The following is a 24,590-nucleotide window of genomic DNA, read 5'->3' on the forward strand; positions in this document are numbered from 1 at the left end:
TCCGACATAAAAAAAGAACAATTAACTTGAAATCAAAATGGCTGGATTCATCTGATTATGATTTTTCAATGGTAATAAACTAAAGTGGAAAATGAGAAAGAAGTGAGTGCTGGGCAGAGTCAGGTTGCATTTGAGGCACCATATTGGCTAACGCTGGTGTATCCCCCATGATTCCTCTTTGGTGTTGCTATGGTAACTCCCTTCCGCGTTCCCTGCACCCCTGAAGAACAGCCGCTGTGTACCCAGAACCCCCCACTGCTCTGCTCATGGCTCTTCCCAGATAATCTTCCCCTTTCTGTTGCAGATTTTGAATCTCTGCTGCCAAACAGTTTTGAGTCTGAAGGACATGTATTCATAGCTCCCAGGTAGCCCTGTGTGAATGCTTGCTGTCTTCCCATTTGTTTTGATGGTCCTCACTGTAGTGTCTCCACCACCTTCAGCCCACAACATTACTCAGTTGTTCACTTCCACCACCTTCCTTCAACCCCCAACACTTAACGTCACACCAAGAAATCACCTCAGCCACTAGTCATTTGTTATTGTCAGTCACACCTCACATTTATTTTCTTGTGGTGTTCAAGACTGTGCCGTTGATCATTTTGTTGTAGTGTCATTGCTGTGGGTTTTCTCATATCATGGTTTGACTTTGTGCGTTCTTTGTTGACAAAGTTAGGAGTCCGACGACACTTGTGTTTTTGTTTTTTACCGTTTCTGACAACAGAATTTATATAGTCTACTTTTTTGGAATTTCAGTGCATTCAACCCTTCTCGCCTCCTGCCCCAAAGTAACCCCTCCCATCCCAAAACGTACCCTCCCTGCCCCCAGAACTATTCCTGTGCTACCTCACATCCTTTGCATGTCGCCAGTTGGTGCTGCATGGTTTTGTGTGAATGCATATTCCAAGGTGTGTTTGTGACTGCAGTATGAATACAGTATGTCATCTTGAGAATACCTACTTGAAGTAAATAAAGATTTACAGTATAATGTGTATAAAAGGTGAATGAAATCCCCCTTTGCATGTTTTCTTTTTGTCATGATCAGACCTTCATCCTGTAAAGCTCCCAGCTCCATGCTGAAAGACTGACAAGTACACTCACTCTGTCTGCTGCCAGTGTGTTGCGTTCACCAGCCCTTCACTCCATATTTCACTCTTGACAGTCTGTCTCGTAGACATGTTTGAATATCCTGACAGCCTCAGGACATGCATGCGTATGAGTTTCTATGGGTTTATGTGCTGTGAGAGTGTTTGGGAATGTGCATCTGGGTATTGTAAATAAGAGCTGTCCATATACCCGCTCAGGGAATATGAGAATATGAGAAGTTCTCAACTGTTTATGGGTCAAAAAAAAAAATGCTGCCGCTGACTGTCCTCAGGGAATACTGCAACGAGCTAGAGCTCTCCAACAACAACACTGAGTTCCTGCTCAACTTCATCGCTCTCATGGAGAAGGTGACACCTGACTCCAAACAATGTGAGTCCCTCCGTCTCTCCAGTTCCCTCTTCTTACAGTAACCTCACCACTTGTAGGAATGTAATGGCATGATCAGAATTCTCATTGTTTACATTTGACAGCTATACACAGTATTTAAATGCACAGTCAGAATCAACAATTTGCTGTCAATCACAATGCCTCCTAAAGCATGTCCCCTTCTCACTGTGGTCTAACCCAGGTGACAACCTGCTCCTTCATAACCTCATCCTCGACACTGGCATCATCAGACAGCTGGTGGAGAAGGTGTGGAAGACCAAAGACCTCACCACGTGAGTAGAGGACTGCATGTGTACTATGTGTTATCTCCGGTGTCTGGGTACTTCCTGTATTCTCACTCTCCTGTTCTGTTGCAGCTATGGCTTTCTGGCAGTGTTTGCTGCAACAGACGGAGGGATTACAAGAGTGTTTCCCAACAAGTGAGTCCAGTCTTAATCTACCACCCAACCTTTCTTCAAAGTTGTAGGTATTAGAGTACATTGGATGTGCATGTAAAGCCTCCCAAACATTGGACCAAAGTCAAGTGCATAAACGTATCCAAATTACTTTTTGTGCTTGTAAACATATAAACTGGAATTAAATATCCAGGATAGCTAGGACCAAGGTATCTGCCAGTGTACCTTACAGTTTGTTAGTGTCTGGCCCTGGCTCTGTCCGTGAGTTTTAATGTTGTGCTGATCCTCAGGGCTGCTGAGACCTGGGAAGAGGACCCTGAGCCTTTTAATGCCAGCTATTACCGCCGCAGTCTGGACAACAAGGGCTACATCTTCAGAGCGCCTTATCGCACCGGTGAGTCATCATCTGTCTCACCTCCACCCAGACACTACTGTACTACTAAAGTCTTTATGGTATCTGTTCTGTTGATTTATTGTTATTGACTCCCTTCCTCTGTCCCTCCTCCCTCCCTCCCTCCTTCCTCCTCCATCCTTCCCCATCCTTCCCCAACCCTCCTCCCTCCCTCCTCCATCCCTCCTCCCTCCTCCATCCCTCTTCCCTCCCTCCTCCCTCCTCCCTTCCTCCCTCCATCCATCTCTCCTCCATTCCTTCCTTCCTTCCTGCCTCTCCCTCCCTCCCTCCCTCCCTCCCTCCCTCCCTCCCTCCCTCCCTCCCTCCCTCCCTCCCTCCCTCCCTCCCTCCCTCCCTCCCTCCTTCTCATTATTCTCCCATGAAGTGAATGATGAGCTGCTGAACCCAGAGAACGACACCATAGGAATCCTGGTCAGCACTGCAGTGGAGATCACAGTGGGAGGGAAAACCATCAAACCTGCAGGTGAAGGGTTCATTAGCATTGTTGGAGGTGTAGCACATGGCAATGTGTAAAACTTCCTCAGCCTGAAGTGTCCCCACTTGCAACACTGCACAGCTAACTTTTCGCGTGGCGCCGACTGGTAAAACATTTCAGGAGGGTGGTCACGTGTGCTGGCAAGGCAGATATTAGCCAAATCGGTAGGAAGTGGTACTTGCTAAGCAAGCAGTGTGACGTCCTTTACAGAGGCATGATGAGTAGTACTGTTAGTTACTCTACTGGGGGATAGTATGGGGTAGTATGACGTGTTAATCCACTGCAGGATTTAGGATCTTAATTTGATCACTTTGTTGTCGCAGAGAACTTTCTTGCACAGCAGGAAATGTAAATTGTAGTGTATTCGAGGTGTAAAAAGGCTTATAAAGTTTGTTATTTCCACTTTAGTATTTTCAGACTAACGAAAAATATATCAACACCTACAAAAATGTCCATTAATTATAATCCACATACTAATTCACATTTCCTGTTGCTGCAGGATTATTATCATGTTCAAATTAAGAGAGTACGTCTGAAGTAGGTATTGGGGGGAAATATATTTCTCCTGGTAGGAGGAATATATCTCTCTCTCTCTCTTTCTCTCTCTCTATCGCACGCTCTCCCCTTCTCTCTCATTTCTTTGGGTATATCTCAATGTCTCTCCCTCTGTGTATGACTAGTGGTTGGCGTAAAGCTGGACCTTGAGGCCTGGGTGGACAAATTCAAGATCCTGGCTAGCAACCAAACAAGTCCAACAAGTGACAACCGCCAAGTCCAACAAACGGTAACAAACATAAGGACAACCAGGAATTAAACCCACACACAAGCATATGAAATGTGTTTTTTGCTTATCGTTGATGATGATTTGTTTTTGACAGTGTGGACCAACCAGTGGCTGTGAGATGGACTGTGAAGCCAACAGCGAAGTAAGATAAAGAATAATCAGTGGTGTATTGGAGGATATACGCAGGTATATGCCGAGTACCCATTTATTTTTCAGTGGGCATTGCGTATACTCACTTCTTAATCCCCAGGATGCTTATCAAAGTAGTGTAGTGTAGGTATACGCCGAATCAATTAATAATGCTGTTTAGCTTAAAATGTTGATAAACTATTATTTCTTCACATTTTCAATACAGCAATGTGCACACGAGAACAGTGTGAATGTTGCAAAAATGCAATTGGTTGGAAAACACCATTCTAAAATGCTCACCACACATGCGATCGGTTTCATGGACAGAGATGGAAATATTCCTTCGAAATGTTGAGAGGGGAGATCTAAAGATGCAACTATCATGGGTTGATAATATGACTAGGATAATGCCTTAAAATAATTGCCTCCAACATCCAGGTTTCAAACAATTAAGGAACAGTTAATAGATAGTGATGCTTATGATAGGCCTTGGTTATCAGGAATCAACGTAAGACCCAGATGCAGACACGTCGAATTGACAATCGTTTAATATTCCAACAGGGGCAGGCAATAGACAGGTCAAGGCAGGCAGGGGTCAGTAAACCAGAGGTGGGACAACAGTACCGGATGGCAGGCAGGCTCGGGGTCAGGGGCAGGCAGAGTGGTCAGGCAGGCAGGCTCGGGGTCAGGGGCAGGCAGAGTGGTCAGGCAGGCAGGCTCAGAGTCAGGATAGGCAAGGGTCAAAACCAGGAGGGCAAGAAAAAGAGAGACTGTGAAAAACGCTGGTTGACTTGACAAACAAGACGAACTGGCAACAGGTATAGAGTTGAAGTCGGAAGTTTACATACACCTTAGTCAAATACATTTAAACTCTGTTTTTCACAACTCCTGACGTTTAATACGAGTAAAAATTCCCTGTCTTAGGTCAGTTAGGATCACCACTTCATTTTAAGAATGTGAAATGTCAGAATAATAGTAGATAGAATTATTTATTTAGGCTTTTATTTCTTTCATCACATTCCCAGTGGGTCAGAAGTTTACATACACTCAATTAGTGTTTGGTAGCATTGCCTTTAAATTGTTTAACTTGGGTCAAATGTTTCTGGTAGCCTTCCACAAGCTTCCCACAATAAGTTGGGTGAATTTTGGCCCATTCCTCCTGACAGAGCTGGTGTAACAGCCAGGTTTGTTGGCCTCCTTGCTCGCACACACTTTTTCAGTTCTGCCATCAAACTTTCTATGGGATTGAGGGCAGGGCTTTGCGATGGCCACTCCAATACCTTGACTTTGTTGTCCTTAAGCCATTTTGCCACAACTTTGGAAGTATGCTTGGGGTCATTGTCCATTTGGAAGACCCGTTTGCAACCAAGCTTTAACCTCCTGACTGATGTCTTGAGATGTTCCTTCAATATATAAACATCATTTTCCCATCTATTTTGTAAAGTGCACCAGTCCCTCCTGCAGCAAACCACCCCCACAGCATGATGCTGCCACCCCTGTGCTTCACGGTTGGGATGGTTTTCTTCGGCTTGCAGGCCTCCCCCTTTCTCCCCCTTAACGATGGTCATTATGGCCAAACAGTTCTATTTTTGTTTCATCAGACCAGAGGACATTTCTCCAAAAAGTATGATCTTTGTCCCCATGTGCAGTTGCAAACCATAGTCTGTTTTTTTATGGTGGTTTTGGAGAAGTGGCTTCTTCCTTGCTGAGCGGCCTTTCAGGTTATGTCGATATATGACTCGTTTTACTGTGGATTTAGATACTTTTGTACCCGTTTGCTCAGCATGTTCACAAGATCCTTTGCTGTTGTTCTGGGATTGATTTGCACTTTTCGCACCAAAGTACGTTCATCTCTAGGAGACAGAAAGCATCTCCTTCCTGAGCGGTCCATGGTGTTTATACTTGCGTACTATTGTTTGTACAGATGAACGTGGTACCTTCAGTACCAGGTCTACTTTTTTTCTGAGGTCTTGGTTGATTTCTTTTGATTGTCCCATGATGTCAAGCAAAGAGGCACTGAGTTTGAAGGTAGGCCTTGAAATATATCCACAGGTACACCTCCAATAGGGCTGTTTCGGTTTTGCCACATTTATTGTTTTGTATTATGTTCATGGTTTCTTATTAAAAAACATGAACTATAGCCACGCTGCGTTTTGGTCCGCCTCTCCTTCCCAGGAAGAAAGCCGTTACAGAACCACCCACCACAACAGGACCAAGCGGCGTGGTGACAGGCAGCAGGAGCAGTGCAAGGAGGAATGGACATGGGAGGACGTGTTGGAAGGCAAGGGTTGCTATACATGGGAGGAGATCTTGGCGGGAAAGGATCGCCTCCCATGGGAACAGGTGGAGGCAGCTAGGAGAGCAGGGGCAGCTGGAGAGGGGAACCGGTGATACGAGGGAACACGGCTGGCAAGGAAGCCCGAGAGACAGCCCCAAAAAATGTATTGGGGATGGGGCACACAGGAAGTATGGCGAAGCCAGGTAGGAGACCTGCGCCAACTTCCTGTGCTTACCGGAGGGCGAGAGAGACCGGGAAGGCACTGTGTTATGCTGTGGAGCGCACAGTGTCCCCAGTGTGGGTGCATAGCCCGGTGTGGTACATACCAGCTCCTCGTATCGGCCGGGCTAGAGTGGGCCTCGAGCCAGGTGCCATGAAGCCGGCTCTACGCATCTGGTTTCCAGTGCGTCTCCTTGGGCCGGCGTGCATGGCACCAGCCTTGCGCATGGTGTCCCCGGTTCGCCTGCACAGCCCAGTGCGGGCTATTCCACCTCGCCGTACTGACAGGGCGACCGGGAGCATTCAACCAGGTAAGGTTGGGTAGGCTCGGTGCTCAAGATCTCCAGTGCGCCTGCACGGTCCGGTCTATCCAGTGCCACCTACACGCACCAGCCCTCCGGTGGCAGCCCCCCGCACCAGGCTTCCTGTGCGTGTCCAGAGCCCACTGCTCCCTGTTTCTCCTCCCCGCACTCGCCCTGAGGTGCTTGTCCTCGGCCCAGTACCACCAGTGCCGGCACCACGCACCAGGCCTACAGTGCGTCCCGCCTGTCCAGAGCTGCTAGAGTCTCCCGCCTGTCCAGAGCTGCTAGTCTCCCGCCTGTCCAGAGCTGCTAGAGTCTCCCGCCTGTCCAGAGCTGCTAGAGTCTCCCGCCTGTCCAGAGCTGCTAGAGTCTCCCGCCTGTCCAGAGTTGCTAGAGTCTCCCGCCTGTCCAGAGTTGCTAGAGTCTCCCGCCTGTCCAGAGCTGCTAGAGTCTCCCGCCTGTCCAGAGCTGCTAGAGTCTCCCGCCTGTCCAGAGCTGCTAGAGTCTCCCGCCTGTCCAGAGCTGCTAGAGTCTCCCGCCTGTCCAGAGCTGCTAGAGTCTCCCGCCTGTCCAGAGCTGCTAGAGTCTCCCGCCTGTCCAGAGCCGCCAGTCAGCCAGGATCTTCCAGATCTGCCAGAGCCGCCAGTCAGCCAGGATCTTCCAGATCTGCCAGAGCCGCCAGGATCTTCCAGATCCGCCAGAGCCGCCAGTCAGCCAGGATCTTCCAGATCCGCCAGAGCCTCCAGTCAGCCAGGATCTTCCAGATCTTCCAGAGCCGCCAGTCAGCCAGGATCTTCCAGATCCGCCAGAGCCGCCAGTCAGCCAGGATCCGCCAGAGCCGTCAACCTGCCTGAGCTATCTCTCAGTCCTGAGCTTCCTCAGTAATGATGCACCCCTCAGTCCAGTGGGGCCCTTCGTTAGGGTTACTAGGCCAAGGTCGGCGGTGAGGGTCGCCACTCAAGGGACGTTAAGGAGGTGGACAAAGACTATGATGGAGTGGGGTCCATGTCCAGCGCCAGAGCCGCCACCACGGACAGATGCCCACCTAGACCCTCCCCTATAGGTTTAGGTTGGGGGGGGGGGGGGTACTGTCACGTTCTGACCATAGTTCTTTTGTGTTTTCCTTGTTTTAGTGTTGGTCAGGACGTGAGCTGGGTGGGGAATTCTATGTTGTGTGTCTAGTTTGTCTATTTCTATGTTTGGCCTTATATGGTTCTCAATCAGAGGCAGGTGTTAGTCATTGTCTCTGATTGGGAACAATATTTAGGTAGCCTGTTTTGTGTTGGGTTTTGTGGGTGGTTGTTTCCTGTCTTTGTGTTTGTTGCACCAGATAGGGCTGTTTTGGTTTTGCCACGTTTATTGTTTTGTATTATGTTCATGTTTTCTTATTAAAAAAACATGAACTATAACTACGCTACGTTTTGGTCCGCCTCTCCTTCCCAGGAAGAAAGCCATTACAGAAATAATCTGTCTGTAAACAATTGTTGGAAAATGACTTGTGTCTTGCACAAAGTAGATGTCCTAACGGACTTGCCGAAACTATAGACATTTTTGGAGTGGTTGAAAAAGTGTATGTAAACTTCCGACTTCAACTGTAAATACACAGGGGAAGATGGGCGACACCTGGAGGGGGGTGGAGACAATCACAAGGACGGGTGAAACAAATCTAGGTTTGACAAACTGTCTTCTGGTAGATGGAAAGGCTTTCCAAAAAACCTTCTCAATTAAATGTTAACTAGCCTATGTCTACCTGGCAGAATTATATCATCATTATTTGCATCAATCCAGTGGCCATTTGTTTTACAAACTTCATCTCACATGCTACAGAAACACCACTAATCAAACAACAGTGCTAGGTGCCTGGCACTTGAATTAAAGGGTAACTACATTTTCCCTAGACCTCAAAATTAATCTCATGGTGTGGTTTAAGCATTGTTGTGGACTTGGAACATCAAATGTTCTTGTTTTTCTATTAAACAAGTGTGACTTAATTGACTCAGTTGACCGCCTGATGTATCTGTTTCAATGGTAGGGCTACTATTAGCCTACTTGCACAGTACATTTTGGTTTGGCCTGACTGAAAGATCAATATGGGATTTTTCAATGTTTCTCATATAATTCTTTTCACAGGGAGGGTCGTGTACGATTTTTTTGGGGGGGCTAGATTTGAGTATACTCACTTCTCCAGGCATCACTACACCACTGTGAACAATGCTACTATCATGTTTTCAATGGTACTATACTCATGAAGCTAAGACATAGTTGAGAGTTAAACAGACTAACAGTTGGGGTCTCATGTCATCATGGTTGTCCATCTGCGCCTGTCCATGCAGGACCTTCTTTGTTACCTGGTGGATGACGGTGGTTTCCTGATCATGTCCAATCAGAAGGATCACTGGAACAAGGTGACATGTCCTGACAGTTACTACAAAGCTTTATTGAACCCAGTCTATCCTTGACTTAGGGGCATGTTGTATAATTCTGTTTCCTCTCTTCCACAGATTGGCATGTTCTTCAGTGAGGTGGACCCCTACCTGATGCATGCTCTCTACAACAACTCCTTTTACAACCGGAAGCAGTCCTTTGACTACCAGTCTGTGTGTGACCCCGTGCCAAGCAGCAACACCGGAGCTGCACCAAGAGGAGTTTTTGTGGTAAGGACTTCACACATTCAACAATAAAAGACACGGCTATCGGGCCTCCCAAGTGGTGCAGCGGTCTAAGGCACTGCATCGCAGTGCTAGTGACGTCACTACAGACCCAGGTTTGATCCCGGGCTGTATCACATCCGGCCTTAATCGGGAGTCCCCTAGGGCGGCGCACAATTGGCCCAGCGTCGTCCAGGTTAGGGGATGGTTCGGCCAGTGGGGCTTTACTTGGCTCCTTGTGCTTTAGTGACTCCTTGTGGTGGGCCGGGCACCTGCAGGCTGACTGTGGTCATCAGTTGAACAGTGTTTCCTCCGACACATTGGTGCAGCTGGCTTCCGGGTTAAGCGGGCGCGTGTTAAGAAGCTTGGTTTGGCAGGATGCATAACTCGACCTTTGCCTCCCGAGCCTGTTGGGGAGTTGCAGCGATGAGACAAGAACAAAGTTGGGGAGAAAAGGGGGGTAAAATACAAAAAAATACAAAATAAGACACGACTATCACCCTTCTGTAATAATGGATGAATGAATGCTTAGCTAGCTAATTTAAAACGGAGAACAGGCAATGTCCTTGTGTTTATGTGTCCCCTTCTTTCTCTGTCCCATCAGCCCACCATTGCAGACTTTGTGAACCTGGCCTGGTGGTCATCAGCAGCTGCCTGGTAAGACCAGAGAATACAAGAATACTGTTGCCTGAAACACACACTACTTAAACAGAGCCACATATTTGCACTACCAACATCCTTTAAACAATCTCCCTTTCCACCCAGGTCCCTATTTCAGCAGCTGCTCTATGGAATGGCCTACCACAGTTGGTTTGTCACAGGTGAGTACAAAGTCGAGATATTGTGGTTTCTGCAGAGTAATGTTATATCACTGTTCTATATATATGTTTTTTTTATGAAGGACAGTGATTGCAACACTAGACTGATTATCTGTGTCCACATCAATATGTATTTGTCTATGTCTGTGTGCTGTAGATGAGGTGGAGGCAGAGGGGATGGACTCCAGAGAGACCAGCTGTGTGACGATACAGACTCAGTTCTACTTCACTAACATCAACAGCTCCTATGACATCCTGCAAGACTGTGGCAACTGTTCCAGGTAGCTTTTACTCTCCACGTACAACTCATACAAACACACACCAACATACAGTGCAGAAAGTACTCAGACCCATTGACCTTTTACACATTTTGTTACGTTACAGCATTATTCTAAAATAGATTAAATTGCTTTTTTTCCTCGTCAATCTGCACACAATACCCCATAATGACAAAGCAAAAACAGGATTTTATAAATGTTTGCAAATGTATAAAAAATTAAAAGATATGAAATATCACATTTACATAAGTATTCAGACTGTTTACTCAGTACTCTGTTGAAGCACCTTTGGCAGCGATTACAACCTCAAGTCTTCTTGGTATGAAGTTACAAGCTCGGCACACCTGTATTTGGGGAGTTTCTCCCATTCTCTCTGCAGATCCTCTCACTCTGTCAGGTTGGATGGGGAGCGTCGCTGCACAGCTATTTTCCGGTCTCTCCAGAGATGTTCAATCGGGTTCATTCCTGCATATGTGAATTGATTGCCCCCCATCTATCGTCAGAGCTCGTACAGTTAGGTGACCTAAACTAGGACATGCTTAACATCCCGGCCGTCCTACAATCTAAACTAGATGCCCTCAATCTCACACAAATTATCAATGAACCTACCAGGTACAACCCCAAATCTGTAAACACGGGCACCCTCATAGATATCATCCTAACCAACCTGCCCTCTAAATACACCTCTGCTGTCTTCAACCAGGATCTCAGCGATCACTGCCACATTGCCTGCGTCCGTAATGGGTCCGCGGTCAAACGACCACCCCTTTATCACTGCCAAACGCTCCCTAAAACACTTCAGCAAGCAGGCCTTTCTAATCGACCTGGCCCGGTTATCCTGGAAGGATGTTGACCTCATTCCATCAGTAGAAGATGCCTGGTTATTCTTTAAAAGTGCTTTCCTCACCATCTTAAATAAGCATGCACCATTCAAAAAATGTTGAACCAGGAACAGATATAGCCCTTAGTTCACTCCAGATCTGACTGCCGTTGACCAGCACAAAAACATCCTGTGGGGTACTGCATTAGCATCGAATATCCCCCACGATTTGAAACTTTTCAGGGAAGTTATACAATATACACAGGCAGTTAGGAAAGCAAAGGCTAGCTTTTTCAACCAGAAATTTGCATCCTGTAGCACAAACGCCAAAAGTTCTGGGACACTGTAAAGTCCATGGAGAATAAGAGCACTTCCTCCCAGCTGCCCACTGCACTGAGGCTAGGAAACACTGTCACCACCGATAAATCCACGATATTTGAGAATTTCAATAAGCATTTTTCTACGGCTGGCCATGCTTTCCACCTGGCTACCCCTACCCCGGTCAACAGCTCTGCACCCCCCACAGCAACTTGCCCAAACTTCCCCCATTTCTGCTTCACCCAAATCGAGATAGATGATATTCTAAAAGAGTTGCAAAATATGGACCCCTACAAATCAGCTGGGCTAGACAATCTGGACCCTCTCTTTCTAAAATTATCCGCCGCAATTGTTGCAACCCCTATTACTAGCCTGTTCAACTTCTCTTTTGTATCATCTGAGATACCCAAAGATTGGAAAGCTGCAGCGGTCATCCCCCTCTTCAAAGGGGAGACACTCTAGACCCAAACTGTTACAGACCTATATCTATCCTACCCTGCCTTTCTAAGGTCTTCGAAAGCCAAATTAACAAACAGATCACCGACCATTTCGAATCCCACCGTACCTTCTCCGCTATGCAATCTGGTTTCTGAGCTGGTCATGGGTGCACCTCAGCCACGCTCAAGGTCCTAAACGATATCATAACCGCCATCAATAAAAGACAATACTGCAGCAGTATTCATCAACCTGGCCAAGGCTTTCAACTCTGTCAATCACCACATTCTTATCGGCAGACTCAACAGCCTTGGTTTCTCAAATGACTGCCTCGCCTGGTTCACCAACTACTTCTCAGACAGAGTTCAGTGTGTCAAATCGGAGGGCCTGTTGTACTCTGGCAGTCTCTATGGGGCTGACACAGGGTTCAATTCTCGGGCTGACTTTTTTCTCTGTATATATCAATGATGTCGCTCTTGCTGCTGGTGATTCTCGGATCCACCTCTATGCAGACGACACCATTCTGTATGCTTCTGGCCCTTCGGACACTGTGTTAACTAACCACCAGACGAGCTTCAATGCCATACAACTCTCCTTCCGTAGCCTCCAACTGCTCTTAATTGCAAGTTAAACTAAATTCATGCTCTTCAACCGATCGCTGCCCGCACCTGCCCGCCCGTCCAGCATTACTACTCCGGACGTTTCTGACTTAGAATATGTGGGCAATTACAAATATCTAGGTGTCTAGTAAGACTGTAAACTTTCCTTCCAGACTCACATTAAGCATCTCCAATCCAAAATTAAATCTGGAATCGGCTTCCTATTTCGCAACCAAGCATCCTTCACTCACGCTGCCGAACATAACCTCGTAAAACTGAATATCCTGCCGATCCTTGACTTCGGCGATGTCATTTGGATGCAGTCTATCACAGTGCCATCCGTTTTGTCACCAAAGCCCCATATACTACCCACCAATGTGACCTGTATGATCTCGTTGGCTGGTCCTCACTTCATATTCGTCGCCAAACCCAATGGCTCCAGGTCATCTTTAAGTCTTTGCTAGGTAAAACCCCGCCTTATCTCAGCTCACTGGTCACCATAGCAGCACCCACCCATAGCACGCGCTCCAGCAGATATATTTTACTGGTCACCCCCAAAGCCTATTCCTCCTTTGGCCGCCTTTCCTTCCAGTTCTCTGCTGCCAATGACTGGAACAAACAACTCATATCTCCCTCAATAACTTTAAGCATCAGCTGTCAGAGCAGCTTACAGATCACTGCACCTGTACATAGCCCATCTGTAAATAGCCATCCAACTACCTCATCCCCATATTGTTTTGTTTTTTGCTCCTTTGCACCCCAGTATCTCTACTTGCACATTCATCTTTCACTCCAGTGTTTATTTGCTAAATTGTAATTACTTTGCCACTACGGCAATATTGCCTTACCTCCCTGATCTTACCTCATTTGCACACACTGTATATACATTTTTTTCTATTGTGTTATTGACTGTACGTTTGTTCATTCCATGTGCAACTCTGTGTTGTCTGTGTTTCCCACTCTTTTGCTTTATCTTGGCCAGGTCGCAGTTGTAAATTAGAACTTGTTCTCAACTGGCCTACCTTGTTTTAAATAAAGTTTAAATACAATACAAAATAAAAAAGTTGTCTTGGCTGTGGGCTTAGGGTCATTGTGCTGTTGGAAGCTGAACCTTCGCCCCAGTCTTAGGTCCTGAGCGCTCTGGAGCAGGTTTTCATCAAACCTACTCTGTACTTTGCTCCATTCATCTTTTCCTCGATCCTGACTAGTATCCCAGACCTGCTGCTGAAAACATCCTCACAGCATGATGCTTCCACCCCCGTGCTTTACCGTAGGGATGGTGCCAGGTTTCCTCCAGGTGTGTGTGGTGGTTAATTTTTTTACTATCAAATGAGGAGAGACAAACTCATCACACAATTCAGAGTTATACTTAACTAAATCTTTATTCACTTATTAATAAGGGAGCAGGTTAACTTCTTATGGGCAGGTGGGACGGTAGCATCCCACCTGGCCAACATCCGGTGAAATTGCAAAGCGCGAAATTCAAACTACATTATTATACATTTTTAACTTTCATAAAATCACAAGTGTATTACATCAAAATAAAGCTTAACTTCTTGTTAATCCAGCCACGGTGTCAGACTTAAAAAAGGCTTCACGGCGGAAGCAAACCATGCGATTATCTGAGGACAGCACCCCACATACATGAAAAACATATTTCAACCAGGCAGGTGCGACACGAAAGTCAGAAATAACGATAGAAAAAATGCCTTACCTTTGATCTTCTTCTGTTGGCACTCCAAAAGGTCCCAGTTACACCACAAATGGTGCTGTTGTTCAATAATGTCCTTCTTTATATCCATAAAAACTCAGTTTAGCTGCCGCGCTTCAGTCAACAATCCACCCAGTTTCCCTCCATCAAAATGCATACAAAATGAATCCCAAATGCAACTAATAAACTTTTCCAAACAAGTCAAACAATGTTTAGAATCAAACCTTAGGTACCCTAATATGCAAATAAATGATCAAATTTAAGACAGAGAATCATTATTGTCTTTACCGGAGAAAAATACTAAAGAACTCTCTTCCGCACGCTTGGAAACACTACAGCCAAAATGGGAGCCACCTAGAAAAACTACAATATCTGGCTAATTTTTCCAAAAACCAGCCTGGAACTCTTTCTAAAGACTGACATCTAGGGGAAGCCCTAGGAACTGCAATCTGGGAGGACTTGGCCTTATAATTAAAGTGATAGCCATTGAAAATAGAGAGGCTGATTTTTTTATTTTTTTTGTCCTCTGGGTTTCGCCTGCCATATCAGTTCTGTTATACTCACAGACGTAATTTTAACAGTTTGATGAGACCAGGTGAGAAATGAACACAGGTGAAATCAATGAACAAAAATGAAAGACAGGGCTTCGTTCTAGAACACAAAGAAACAGGGCTATGTTCAAGAACACAAAGAAAAAGAACACGAGGTTGACTAAGAAAAGAAAAGCAGAACCTTACAATGCTATGGAATGCGGTCTCTTTAGGTTTATCACCCAAAGACACCGTACATCTTCTGTCAGTGTTAAATCTCCCAGAGGCCCATCCTCAGTAGAACACACACACATGAGTGTTCTAACAACCGCTTATTATGTTGCATAAAACCATTTGATGCAATAACAGTATTATAACATCATCTTGTCATTTCTCTCACACGTGACGTTCGGCATTCAGGCTAAAGAGTTCAATCTTGGTTTCATCAGACCAAAGAATCTTGTTTCTCATAGTCAGAGTCCTTTTGGTGCCTTTTGGCAAACTCCAAGTGGGCTGTCATATGCCTTTTACTGAGGAGTGGCTTCTGTCTGGCCACTCTACCATAAAGGCCTGATTGGTGGAGTGCTGCAGAGATGGTTGTCCTTCTGGAAGGTTCTCCCATCTCCACAGAGGAAGTCTGGAGCTCAGTCAGTGACCATTGGGTTATTGGGTTCCATTGGGTTCTCCCTGACCAAGGCCCTTCTCCCCCAATGGCTGAGTTTGGCCAGGCGGCCAGCTCTAGGAAGAGTCTTGGTGGTTCCGTACTTCTTCCACTTAAGAATGATGGAGGCCACAGTGATATTGGGGACCTTCAATGCTGCAAAAATGTTTGGTACCCTTCCCAGATCTGTGCCTCGACATAATCCTGTCTCTGAGCTCTATGGACAATTACTTCGACCTCATGGCCTGGTTTTTGCTCGGACATGCAATGTCAACTGTGGGACCTTATGTAGACAGGTTAGTGCCTTTCCAAATCATATCCAATCAATTGAATTTACCACAGGTGGACTCCAATCAAGTTGTTTAACCATCTTAAGGATGATCAATGGAAACAGGATGCACCAGAGGTCAATTTTGAGTCTCATAGCAAAAGCTCTGAATACTTATGTAAATGCATTTTAAATTTTTAATAAAGCAAACATTAAAAAAATGTTTTTTGCTTTGTCATTATGGGGTATTGTGTGTAGATCAATGAATAAGACTGTAATGTAACAAAACGTGGGAAAAATCAAGGGGTCTGAATAGTTTCCGAATGCACTGTAGTTCATGGAAAATGCAGTTGAGTAATAGTCCTGCGGCATTTCCTAAACTTGGTCCTGGGGACTGCAAGGTGATTACGTTTTGGTTTTGTCCCTAGCACTACACAGCTGATTCAAATAATCAACTAATCATCAAGCTTTGATCATTTGAATCAGCTGTGTAGTGTTAGGGCGAAACCAAAATGTGCAATCCTTGAGGTCACGAGCTTGGTAAACGCTGCCTCAATTAATCTAAAAGTTTATGAAATTTCATCAGAAGTACTGAAATAGTAACCTCATTTAAGTTAAATGAACCCAGTAAAACGATCTCATGGAGCTGATCCAACAGTGAACAAGTCTGTCATATAAAATTGTAGGATCTTAATTTGATAACTCTTTTATTGCTGAGAATTTTTCTGCATCTTTCATGATTTGCATAAATTCACTGAAAACCCACACTAACACAAAGATATTTAAACAGTATTACACTTTTCATGTAGCCTACTTTTGGCCAGCTAATACCCTAATCACCAATCAAGCAACATAATAGACTAAACATACAAATCCTGTTGCTGCAGAATTATTTTTCTTTGACAATATAGGTCAAATTAAGATCTGACACTTGTAAGAAGAGTTTGTTGACTCAGTCTATCTTTGTGTGTAGGCTGATCCATGCCAAGAGGTTAAACAACACCAACCTGCTGTTTGTGGTGGCAGAGAAGATGCCCTGCAACACCTGTGAGGTGGAGAAACTGTCCCAGGCGGAGACAGAGTGTATCCTTGCCAACACATACACATCTGCTGTTGGGAGCCTTCTCCGCTCGTTTGTTTATCTCTTTATCGACTTGTTTATAAGAGTGGCTTTTCACATTCAACTGACTGGTGCTAATGTCAAACCATTTAAATTTGGGTTCAGTCCAGTTCACCCCTTGATGACTATTCTAACTAAAGCATCTGTATTAAGTGTTTATCGTTGTGTTACATTTTTTATGGCATAAACCTGTGGGAGAGGAAGCTATAGGGGCGGGTGTGTGTAATCACATGGAGACTTGGAGAGTGACTATATAGGTAGTGTGAGTCATTCCTTAACCACGCCTCTTCCAGTCAAGGAGGATAACCCATCATGTGAGGACATGAGTGCAGCGAGGTATCGAAAAGGGCCCGCTGTATGCTACGACTACAATCTATCTGTAAGACTTACAACTGACTGTACAACTACAATAAACATATACTGTAAATATGCTGATGCGCATAGATTCTATTTTCACTAAGAAGACACACACTAAGAATATTTATTTTTTATTTTCAAAAATTTTACTGTATGATTAAAAATGTCTCCTTTACTCTCCAGGAGAACACATCAGACTGTGGGCGGGGCCACTCCTTCCACCCTTCACTCCAGACCCTGCTCATGATTCAGCTCTTCCTCCTCTATCCAATCGCCAGCCCTCATATTCTGCCCCTTTTACTTTAATTTTCCTCCAGTCTGCTCTCCCCAGCTCTTTGTCCATCCTGAAGCTCCCACCCTCTCCCCTCTATGCTCCGCCCCTGCTCTAGTCATAGGTTATAATGGGACTTCCTGTCACTGCAACTTGGAAGCCTTGAGTACCGCGCTACTGTACCCAGCTAGCTTCAATTGTTGTTGCTTAGTGACAGTTGCAGGACCTTTATGTTCTCAGCGAGTTGTGACACCTTCATCCATGGGAAGAGATTCAGAAGGTTGGTGTTCCAACCACCACAATTATCAGAGGCGATGTCAGAAAATGAAAAAAGACCCCATCCCCACCCGCATCAACAAGACGAGTGACAAGTGAAAAGACAAGTTGGATGCCATGTCACAGAGCTCCAACCGTCATGGACACAGCAGAGTTTAGGTTGTCTGTTTGTGCCTCTGTTAGTCAGGTGGGATGAAGAGACATGGCCTCCATCTCGCTCATTCATCTCTGACCTGATCAGTTTCATCGCTCTGTCATGTGTCTCTCATAGGGGGCTACTGTACGGATCATTCAGAAAATTAAGGAAAAAAAGAACTTTCAACTATACAAAAACATACAATTATAAACTGTTGAAGTGTTGAGTATTCAAAGCACATGTTAGGGTATCATTTGCAATGAAAGTTATTACATTAATTTATGCACTATATCTACTTCTTGCCAAAATGAGAGACTTTGATGTGGTCTTGTTTTTATAACCAAGTGAGAGGAAAAAGAGAAACCCAGAAAGGAAAACTAGAGAAATAGTGTTAGGAATATCTGAGTTGGCTGAATTCCAATTCTTCTTGTACACCTCTACTGTTCTCCACTTGAAGTTAGAACTGTTTCTGCCCCTGGAAGCACAGTATTATATTTATAATCATGGTAACATGGAACTATTCTATGAAATAGTAGTCACGTTGTATAAAATGGAGACAGGCACAGGAATACATAGGGGGTTTTAATACTCCACCCAAAAATACAACATGCCATGAAAGACACGGGGATAAAGCCCAAAACAAACATGCATTCAAAAACACAGGGATGTAACCCAAACAAAAGAGCGAGGTTAAACCTCTAATAAATACACGGGGCGAGACCCGCAATACAATACACAGGACGAAACCCGTAATAACAAATGCACAACAATACACGGGACCCGTAAATAACGAGTACACAATACACTCAGAAAACCGAAACAACAAAGCACAGGTACTCACAAGAACAACAGACATGGGAACAATAACCGACAAGACATTGGTGAACAGAGGGCACATATACAATTACTAATCAGGAGAATGGGAATCAGGTGTGCATAATGAGACCGTTCAGTGGCACCTAGAAGCCGGTGACGTAGACCTCCGGAACTGGTGCACGGAAGGAGCAGCAGTACCGGGGGAATCCGTGACACATTTGATTATCATAGTTGACCGATGTTAGTTAATGGATTGGTAATTATGTGTCCATCATCATAGATGACTGATGTTAGTTAATGAATTGGTAATTATGTTTCCAAATCGGACAAAGCAAATTATATAAAAAAGCAAATTATATACTTTTCCCTTGCAAAAAGAATTCAAATACTAGGCTACACCAATGTATTATGAATCAGTATTAAGCCTCTGAAAAGTCTGAGCGTTTGGGCTTCATTGCTGTATGTGGTGTGTACTTTCCCACTCTCCACCAGACTAATTGAATCGTTGTTTCCACGTCATTTCAACAAAATGACATTGAACCAACGTGGCATAGACGTTGAATTGACAATTGTGCTCAGTGGGATCCTTTCTGATCAGTGGACATTCTGACTGACCTCTACTCCTAACCCAGTGAAAGCTAACCCCTCTGCCAATCCTCATACAGCCGCTCCACCAGGTCCACTTAATGTTCCTAGGACTATATTTGTATGTGTTTAATATCTGTTGTCACCACAGCAGAGCAGATATACTAATATATATTCAGACTGGCCCATAAGTATCTCGTTTTAGTTGCAGGTAGGTTTTGGCAGAACTTAGCTTGCATTACCTTTGACAGACGCTGTGTAACTTCAGACCATTTGCTGCTGGGGGATTGGGGTTGAACATTTCCCACATGAAGGAATGCAGCCGAGGCCACTACAACTTACTGTACGGTGACAACTGAGCTGCAGTCTGGGTTTTCTGTTACATGTCATTCTGATCAATTTGAAGTGAAATGTCATTAGTCTCCATGTTTTGTCGTCATAGTGCCTTGATGCACTTTGTTTTGGAAAGCATTGTCTCTTGAGCTACTGTACAGTACCTTTATAGAAGAGGCACCCTAATGGCTGTGGAGCTACAGGATCTTTATAGAGCAAGTCTGTTGGCTATATATCTATGGTAGCTTTATAGAGACACCAAATTGACTAGACGTTATTGTAGCTCAATGTCGACTTTCGATTGGCTGTGGCTCCTGGCTGCTGTACCATTCCAGGGCTACCTGATTGCTACCAGATAGAGTCGCTGTACAGTACCTTTACAGAGCCATCTATAGAGCTAAACTATCAGTATAAATCGACTTAACTGGTCATAGATCTACCTTTATAGGGTCACCTGACCGCTATCATTGCGTTTCTGTCTGAACCGTATGTGCGTTTGTGTTTGTGTATGGGTGTATGTTTGTTTTAACCCTCAGAGGGAATGTCTTTAAAACTGGGTTGAGAGGATGGGGAATGACAGTTGTGGTAGCGTAGCTGTTTGTTGTTCCAATTCCAATGGAAGAAGTGTTATATCAGATGTTGTTATGGAGGGAAAAAAAATATTTTACAAAAAAAAAAAAAAGAATCCAATCAATTTTTTCTCACCGGTTTGCTCAATATATTGTCATGAGGGAGCTGCATACTGTATGTGACCCCTGTATTCACAGAGGTGTTCACAAATAATGTTTAATATGTCCGTGTGTTTCTGTTTCAAAGGATACATAGTGACTAAGCCTCTCTAAATGCCTTAGTGTTTCAGTGTTCTCCCTCTTACACACACTCGCGCGCATGCGCGCGTACACACACACACTGTGAGCCTCCCAAATATTAACTTTCTCCACAGACTTTCCCAATCCAGAATGTTGCACTCTGGATTTAAAGAGGTTTAGGTTTTGATGTGTCCGTCCGTCGATATAAAATGGTGTGAGTTTCTTGTACACATTGCTGCTTGGAGTGGAGGACTTTCATAGTTTACATTGACTCTGAATCTGTATTGACTCTGAAATCCCTCCACCCCACCTCACTGTTAACGTAACATCTAAACCCCAAAACCTCATTTACTGTAACCATAAATACACACAATGTACAGTGAACAATATCATTTTTGGCAAGACAAAATGTTTCGTAACAGCAAAATTCAATTTTTTATTTTAAATAGGCAAGTCAGTTAAGAACAAATTCTTATTTACAATCAGAGTCTACCCCAGCCAAACCCTGACGATGCTGGGCCAATTGTGCACTGTGCTATGGGACTCCCGATCACAGCCGATTGTGATACAGCCCAGGATCGAACCCAGGTCTGTAGTGACGCCTCTAGCACTGGAATGCAGTGCCTTAGACCGCTGCCCCACCCAGGATCCCTATCTCAGTGAAAGACTGGACCAAATAGAAACTCAGAATCTGATGTTTGCAATTGTCTCCTTTCAATGTTAGGGTCCACCATTTTTGAAATTCCTAGATAGTCCTGTTGCATTTTATTGTTTTATTATATCACAGCATTTGTTTGTCCCTCTGTTGTCCCTCCGTCAATGAAGGTTACATTCGCTGTGGAAATGTACCCCCTGTGACTTTCTCTGGCTCAGCAGCAGACACAAGCACTAACAAATTTACACATTCAGACATGCAGTTACACACTTATGCACCCACATGCACAAAGCACACACATGTAACACTAACAGTTATATACCTACACATGCACAGCTGGGGGATGTTCAGCTCTAGACTGAAGTAAGCCAGGGATGTCTATTCCCTGTGTGGGATGTCAGAGGCTGGCTCAGGGTGTGGGTCTCCATAGAACAGCATGAGACCGTGTCAAACAAAAGGTAAAAGAATCATGATTTGTGTGTCTGTATGTCTGTGTGTCTGTATGTCTGTGTGTCTGTGTGTCTGTATGTCTGTGTGTCTGTGTGTCTGTATGTCTGTGTGTCTGTATGTCTGTGTGTCTGTGTGCTGAGGGACACAGATCGGTTTTCTGTGGTTTGAAACATTTACTTTTTGCTCTAAAAAAAATAAGGGGAAAAAGGGCAAGTTTGGGGTGAGAGGACCAGGTCTGGTTTACAGCCAGCCCTAAAGGGAGGGTCTCCACATGGCCCTGCCCCTGCCTACCCTTGCAGTGTCTGTGCGTCTCTGTGGGAAAGACACGTGTGTATGTGATTCTGTAGTCTGTAGTCTGGTGCTATGTGACCCTGTTTGACAAATGTGTTAAAAAAAAAAAAACAGAAACAAAAAATTAATAAATTCAGTCAAATTCTAAGTGAAGTAAAAAAAAAAATGGAATAAAGTAAAGATAAGTTTGAGATCTAAACTGTTTTTATTTTTATTTATTTTCTGTGGGTGTCTGAGTGTGTATGTGTGTGCGCGGAAGATTTAGCTCCCTCTCGCTGGGCATTGGTCCATGTCGCTCCATTCTTTTGTACTGATAAAGCAAAAAAAAAAAAAAGAAGAGGGTAAAATTTTTAAAATATTGTGTCTGTGACTCCTTGTAAAATATTTTCAAATTGTTTATTACAGAGAATCAGTTATTAAATAATGTTCATATTTTTCACTTCATTTAAATGTCTGGTGTTTGTTTTTACATCTCTGAAATGCCAGGACTCATGTCCAGTATATACCTACTTTATAGCAGGGCACACCTGATTCAAAAAATCTGCTGGTTGATAAACTGAACCAGGTTAGTTGCAACTCGGGATGGGAGTGAAAACTTACAGGACGGTAGCTCTCCAGGAACAGGGTTGGAGACCCCTGCTGTATAGGCTACAAACACACAGTTCACATACACTATTACCATCAGTAACCTATTTACAGGTCTCTAAAACATCACACTAACAAATCCTCCCTACTAGCTTTTGACAAATATTATACAACGGGTGGGTCTAATCCTGAATCCGATGTCTTTCCACAAGTTACCAACAACATACATAGTCGATTTTATATATAAAGAAATGTTAGTAGGTATTCAACGTATAGTGTTGCATCCATGGACAGATATCCCAATGATACTGAACAACATCACAACGTACTGAGAAAGTCAGTGAGAGCCGTGTGCCACGTGGCTGGGTCATCCAGATAGCATGGATGTCCTGCTCCTTTCATCACCAACACCTTGTGATTGGCTAGCTTCCTCAGGTTGTTCAGAGTCTGGAATGAAAGTAGAGGTGGCTAGTTCAAATAAACTGTTACCCAATCTCACATACAAAGGCCGGGTTTCAATCTGATCGCAGGTTGTAGACAATACGGCTTTAAAAGGCCATTTCCAATTTCTAGGCAGTCACACAGAGCACCCAAACACAGGACATGCTGCATAGGAGCAAAGCCAGTGTTTGCAACAATCACTGACCAACCAGAGAAGAGAAAAGAGAGAGGAGAGAGCTATAATCGCTCAGTACACACCTGCACGCACCTGTATGCTGATGTACTGCTCTACTGTGAATTTCTCAGTGCAGATAGGAGCCACAGCGATGTATGCCTGGACCAGAGCCTCGTGCTGGAAGAGGAAGGGCAGGGAGTACATGCCACTGACAGAGGGACTGACTACCACGACTGGCCCCATCCCCAGGGCCACACACACCTGCTTCAGGAACCCACCAGGGGCCAGCTCTCCTACAGCGGATGGGGCCACTGATGACTTAGACTGACCAAAACCTGGGGGCGGGGGGAGGGGAGAGGAAGAGGCAGATGGAGTTACAGGTCAGTGATTCATTGAGTCATGAATTATGGTTTTGTTGCTCAATCAACTCCTCAACTACTAATTTACTACTATTCTCACAACCGAAGCTCACCTGGTAGGTCGATGGCCACAGCACAACAGCCAGCTTTGGCCAATGTCTCCAGTGTACCTATATTGAGCCAATTCTCAGATGAGAAACAGATGCCGTGCAGAAGTAGGATGGACAGATTGACTTCACCTGTAGCCGGTTCAGCTTGTCTGTAAAACAGGGAGGCCTTGCAGGATTCCACATGCAAGCTCCCTTCTGTCATTTTAGCAGCACACATCCTATGAAGGGGGTTAAAAATATATATAATACGGCCTAAATATAATCACCAAACATTTGAAGAAAGAATGTGAAAAAGTCAATTAAAGCCAAAGTCTGTAACATTTCCAATGCCTTACATCCAATAGTCCTGTTTTAGGCTATTGTCCAGCCTGGTCTCATAAACTAGATGTAACATGGTAAATGTAAATCCGGGACACTGAAATTAGTACTGTATGGTATGGTTATAATACAGAAGTTTACTTAAGGCAAAAACAAAATGAGGGTAGTTGGTCGGGGTGGATGGGTGGGCGTATTTACAACATATTGTACGGATTGCAATTCGTAATATACAGTATCATAGGACAAGGATGATGGACATCCACAAATTAATACACCATACTAAATATAAAATATCAAACTAAATGGAGGTAGACAGATTTACGTCTACTGTTACATCTACCCCATGAATCCAGGTTATAGCGTCATAAAATACAGTATATTGTAAACAAATGTATTGCACATTAGCACTACAGATATTACGTCATAAAAATAGTGATATCTGTGATAAGTGATATCTGCATGTGTAAATGCATTTAATCTGCTACATTGGGCCTGTTAGGGCCTCATTGATTGTATCTAATGTCTGTATGCAATTTGTTTAGTGTTGTGCATGTAGTGAAGGCTAGCTTCACTGTCGCATTTTAATGTTTGCTTGGCCGATAGCCACCAATTGAAATGTATGAAGGATTCTTGTCAAGTTTTCTGTAATCGATCTCCAGGGAAAGTTACAGCTCATAGCTCGTATTGCTCACAGGCACACATTGTCATTGATCTGCCTGTGATCAAAGTTCATATTTATTCAAAATCATTTGCTTAGCCTAGATTTTGATGCATGTAAGACAAATGTATCTTTACATTCACGCTGTCTGAGTGGTTTCTCTCTGAACTATAAGTGGGAAGGCTGCAGTGTTGCCAACTAACTACAAATACCTAGGTGTCTGGTTAGACTGTAAACTCTCCTTCCAGACCCACATCAAACATCTCCAATCCAA

General features: G+C 44.4%; 2 protein-coding genes across 5 annotated transcripts in view; one reads left to right on the forward strand and one right to left on the reverse strand.

The window, feature by feature from the left end:
- Positions 1-22,114, forward strand: part of LOC110493268 (voltage-dependent calcium channel subunit alpha-2/delta-2) — a 296,498-nt gene extending 274,384 nt beyond the window's left edge. For 3 of the 4 annotated variants that reach the window (XM_036948226.1, XM_036948227.1, XM_036948228.1), the window contains 16 exons: positions 305-365; positions 1,376-1,473; positions 1,673-1,763; positions 1,848-1,910; positions 2,177-2,280; positions 2,663-2,761; positions 3,454-3,557; positions 3,652-3,699; positions 8,819-8,890; positions 8,987-9,139; positions 9,738-9,790; positions 9,899-9,954; positions 10,109-10,232; positions 16,545-16,654; positions 16,985-17,070; positions 17,232-22,114. In XM_036948226.1, coding sequence (XP_036804121.1) covers positions 305-365; positions 1,376-1,473; positions 1,673-1,763; positions 1,848-1,910; positions 2,177-2,280; positions 2,663-2,761; positions 3,454-3,557; positions 3,652-3,699; positions 8,819-8,890; positions 8,987-9,139; positions 9,738-9,790; positions 9,899-9,954; positions 10,109-10,232; positions 16,545-16,654; positions 16,985-17,070; positions 17,232-17,354 — 1,445 coding nt within the window. In that variant the 3' untranslated portion in view covers positions 17,355-22,114. Of the gene's footprint in view, positions 1-280; positions 366-1,375; positions 1,474-1,672; positions 1,764-1,847; positions 1,911-2,176; positions 2,281-2,662; positions 2,762-3,453; positions 3,558-3,651; positions 3,700-8,818; positions 8,891-8,986; positions 9,140-9,737; positions 9,791-9,898; positions 9,955-10,108; positions 10,233-16,544; positions 16,655-16,984; positions 17,071-17,231 lie in introns of all 4 variants that reach the window. The other variant, XM_036948229.1, reaches the window with a different exon arrangement.
- Positions 22,115-22,210: 96 nt separating this feature from the next.
- LOC110493269 (protein ABHD14B-like) lies at positions 22,211-23,542 on the reverse strand. The gene is made up of 3 exons (XM_036948435.1): positions 23,344-23,542; positions 22,947-23,206; positions 22,211-22,702 (listed from the first exon to the last, which is right to left on the reverse strand). The coding sequence occupies exons 1-3, from the start codon at positions 23,540-23,542 to the stop codon at positions 22,574-22,576; spliced, it is 588 nt and encodes a 195-aa protein (XP_036804330.1). The 3' UTR covers positions 22,211-22,573.
- Between the last annotated feature and the right edge of the window lie 1,048 nt (positions 23,543-24,590).

Source organism: Oncorhynchus mykiss, chromosome 17 (assembly GCF_013265735.2).
Source record: "Oncorhynchus mykiss isolate Arlee chromosome 17, USDA_OmykA_1.1, whole genome shotgun sequence".
Classification (NCBI taxonomy): domain Eukaryota; kingdom Metazoa; phylum Chordata; class Actinopteri; order Salmoniformes; family Salmonidae; genus Oncorhynchus; species Oncorhynchus mykiss.

What these genes read in the sequence shown, in the direction of transcription:
- LOC110493269 (XM_036948435.1), bottom strand. Translation starts at nt 23,542, where the DNA reads ATGACAGAAGGGAGCTTGCATGTGGAATCCTGCAAGGCCTCCCTGTTT. An exon ending in TGTGGCCATCGACCTACCAG is followed by an intron (nt 23,207 to 23,343) that starts GTGAGCTTCGGT and finishes CCCCGCCCCCAG; the next exon opens with GTTTTGGTCAGTCTAAGTCA. An exon ending in AGGTGCGTGCAGGTGTGTAC is followed by an intron (nt 22,703 to 22,946) that starts TGAGCGATTATA and finishes CTTTCATTCCAG; the next exon opens with ACTCTGAACAACCTGAGGAA.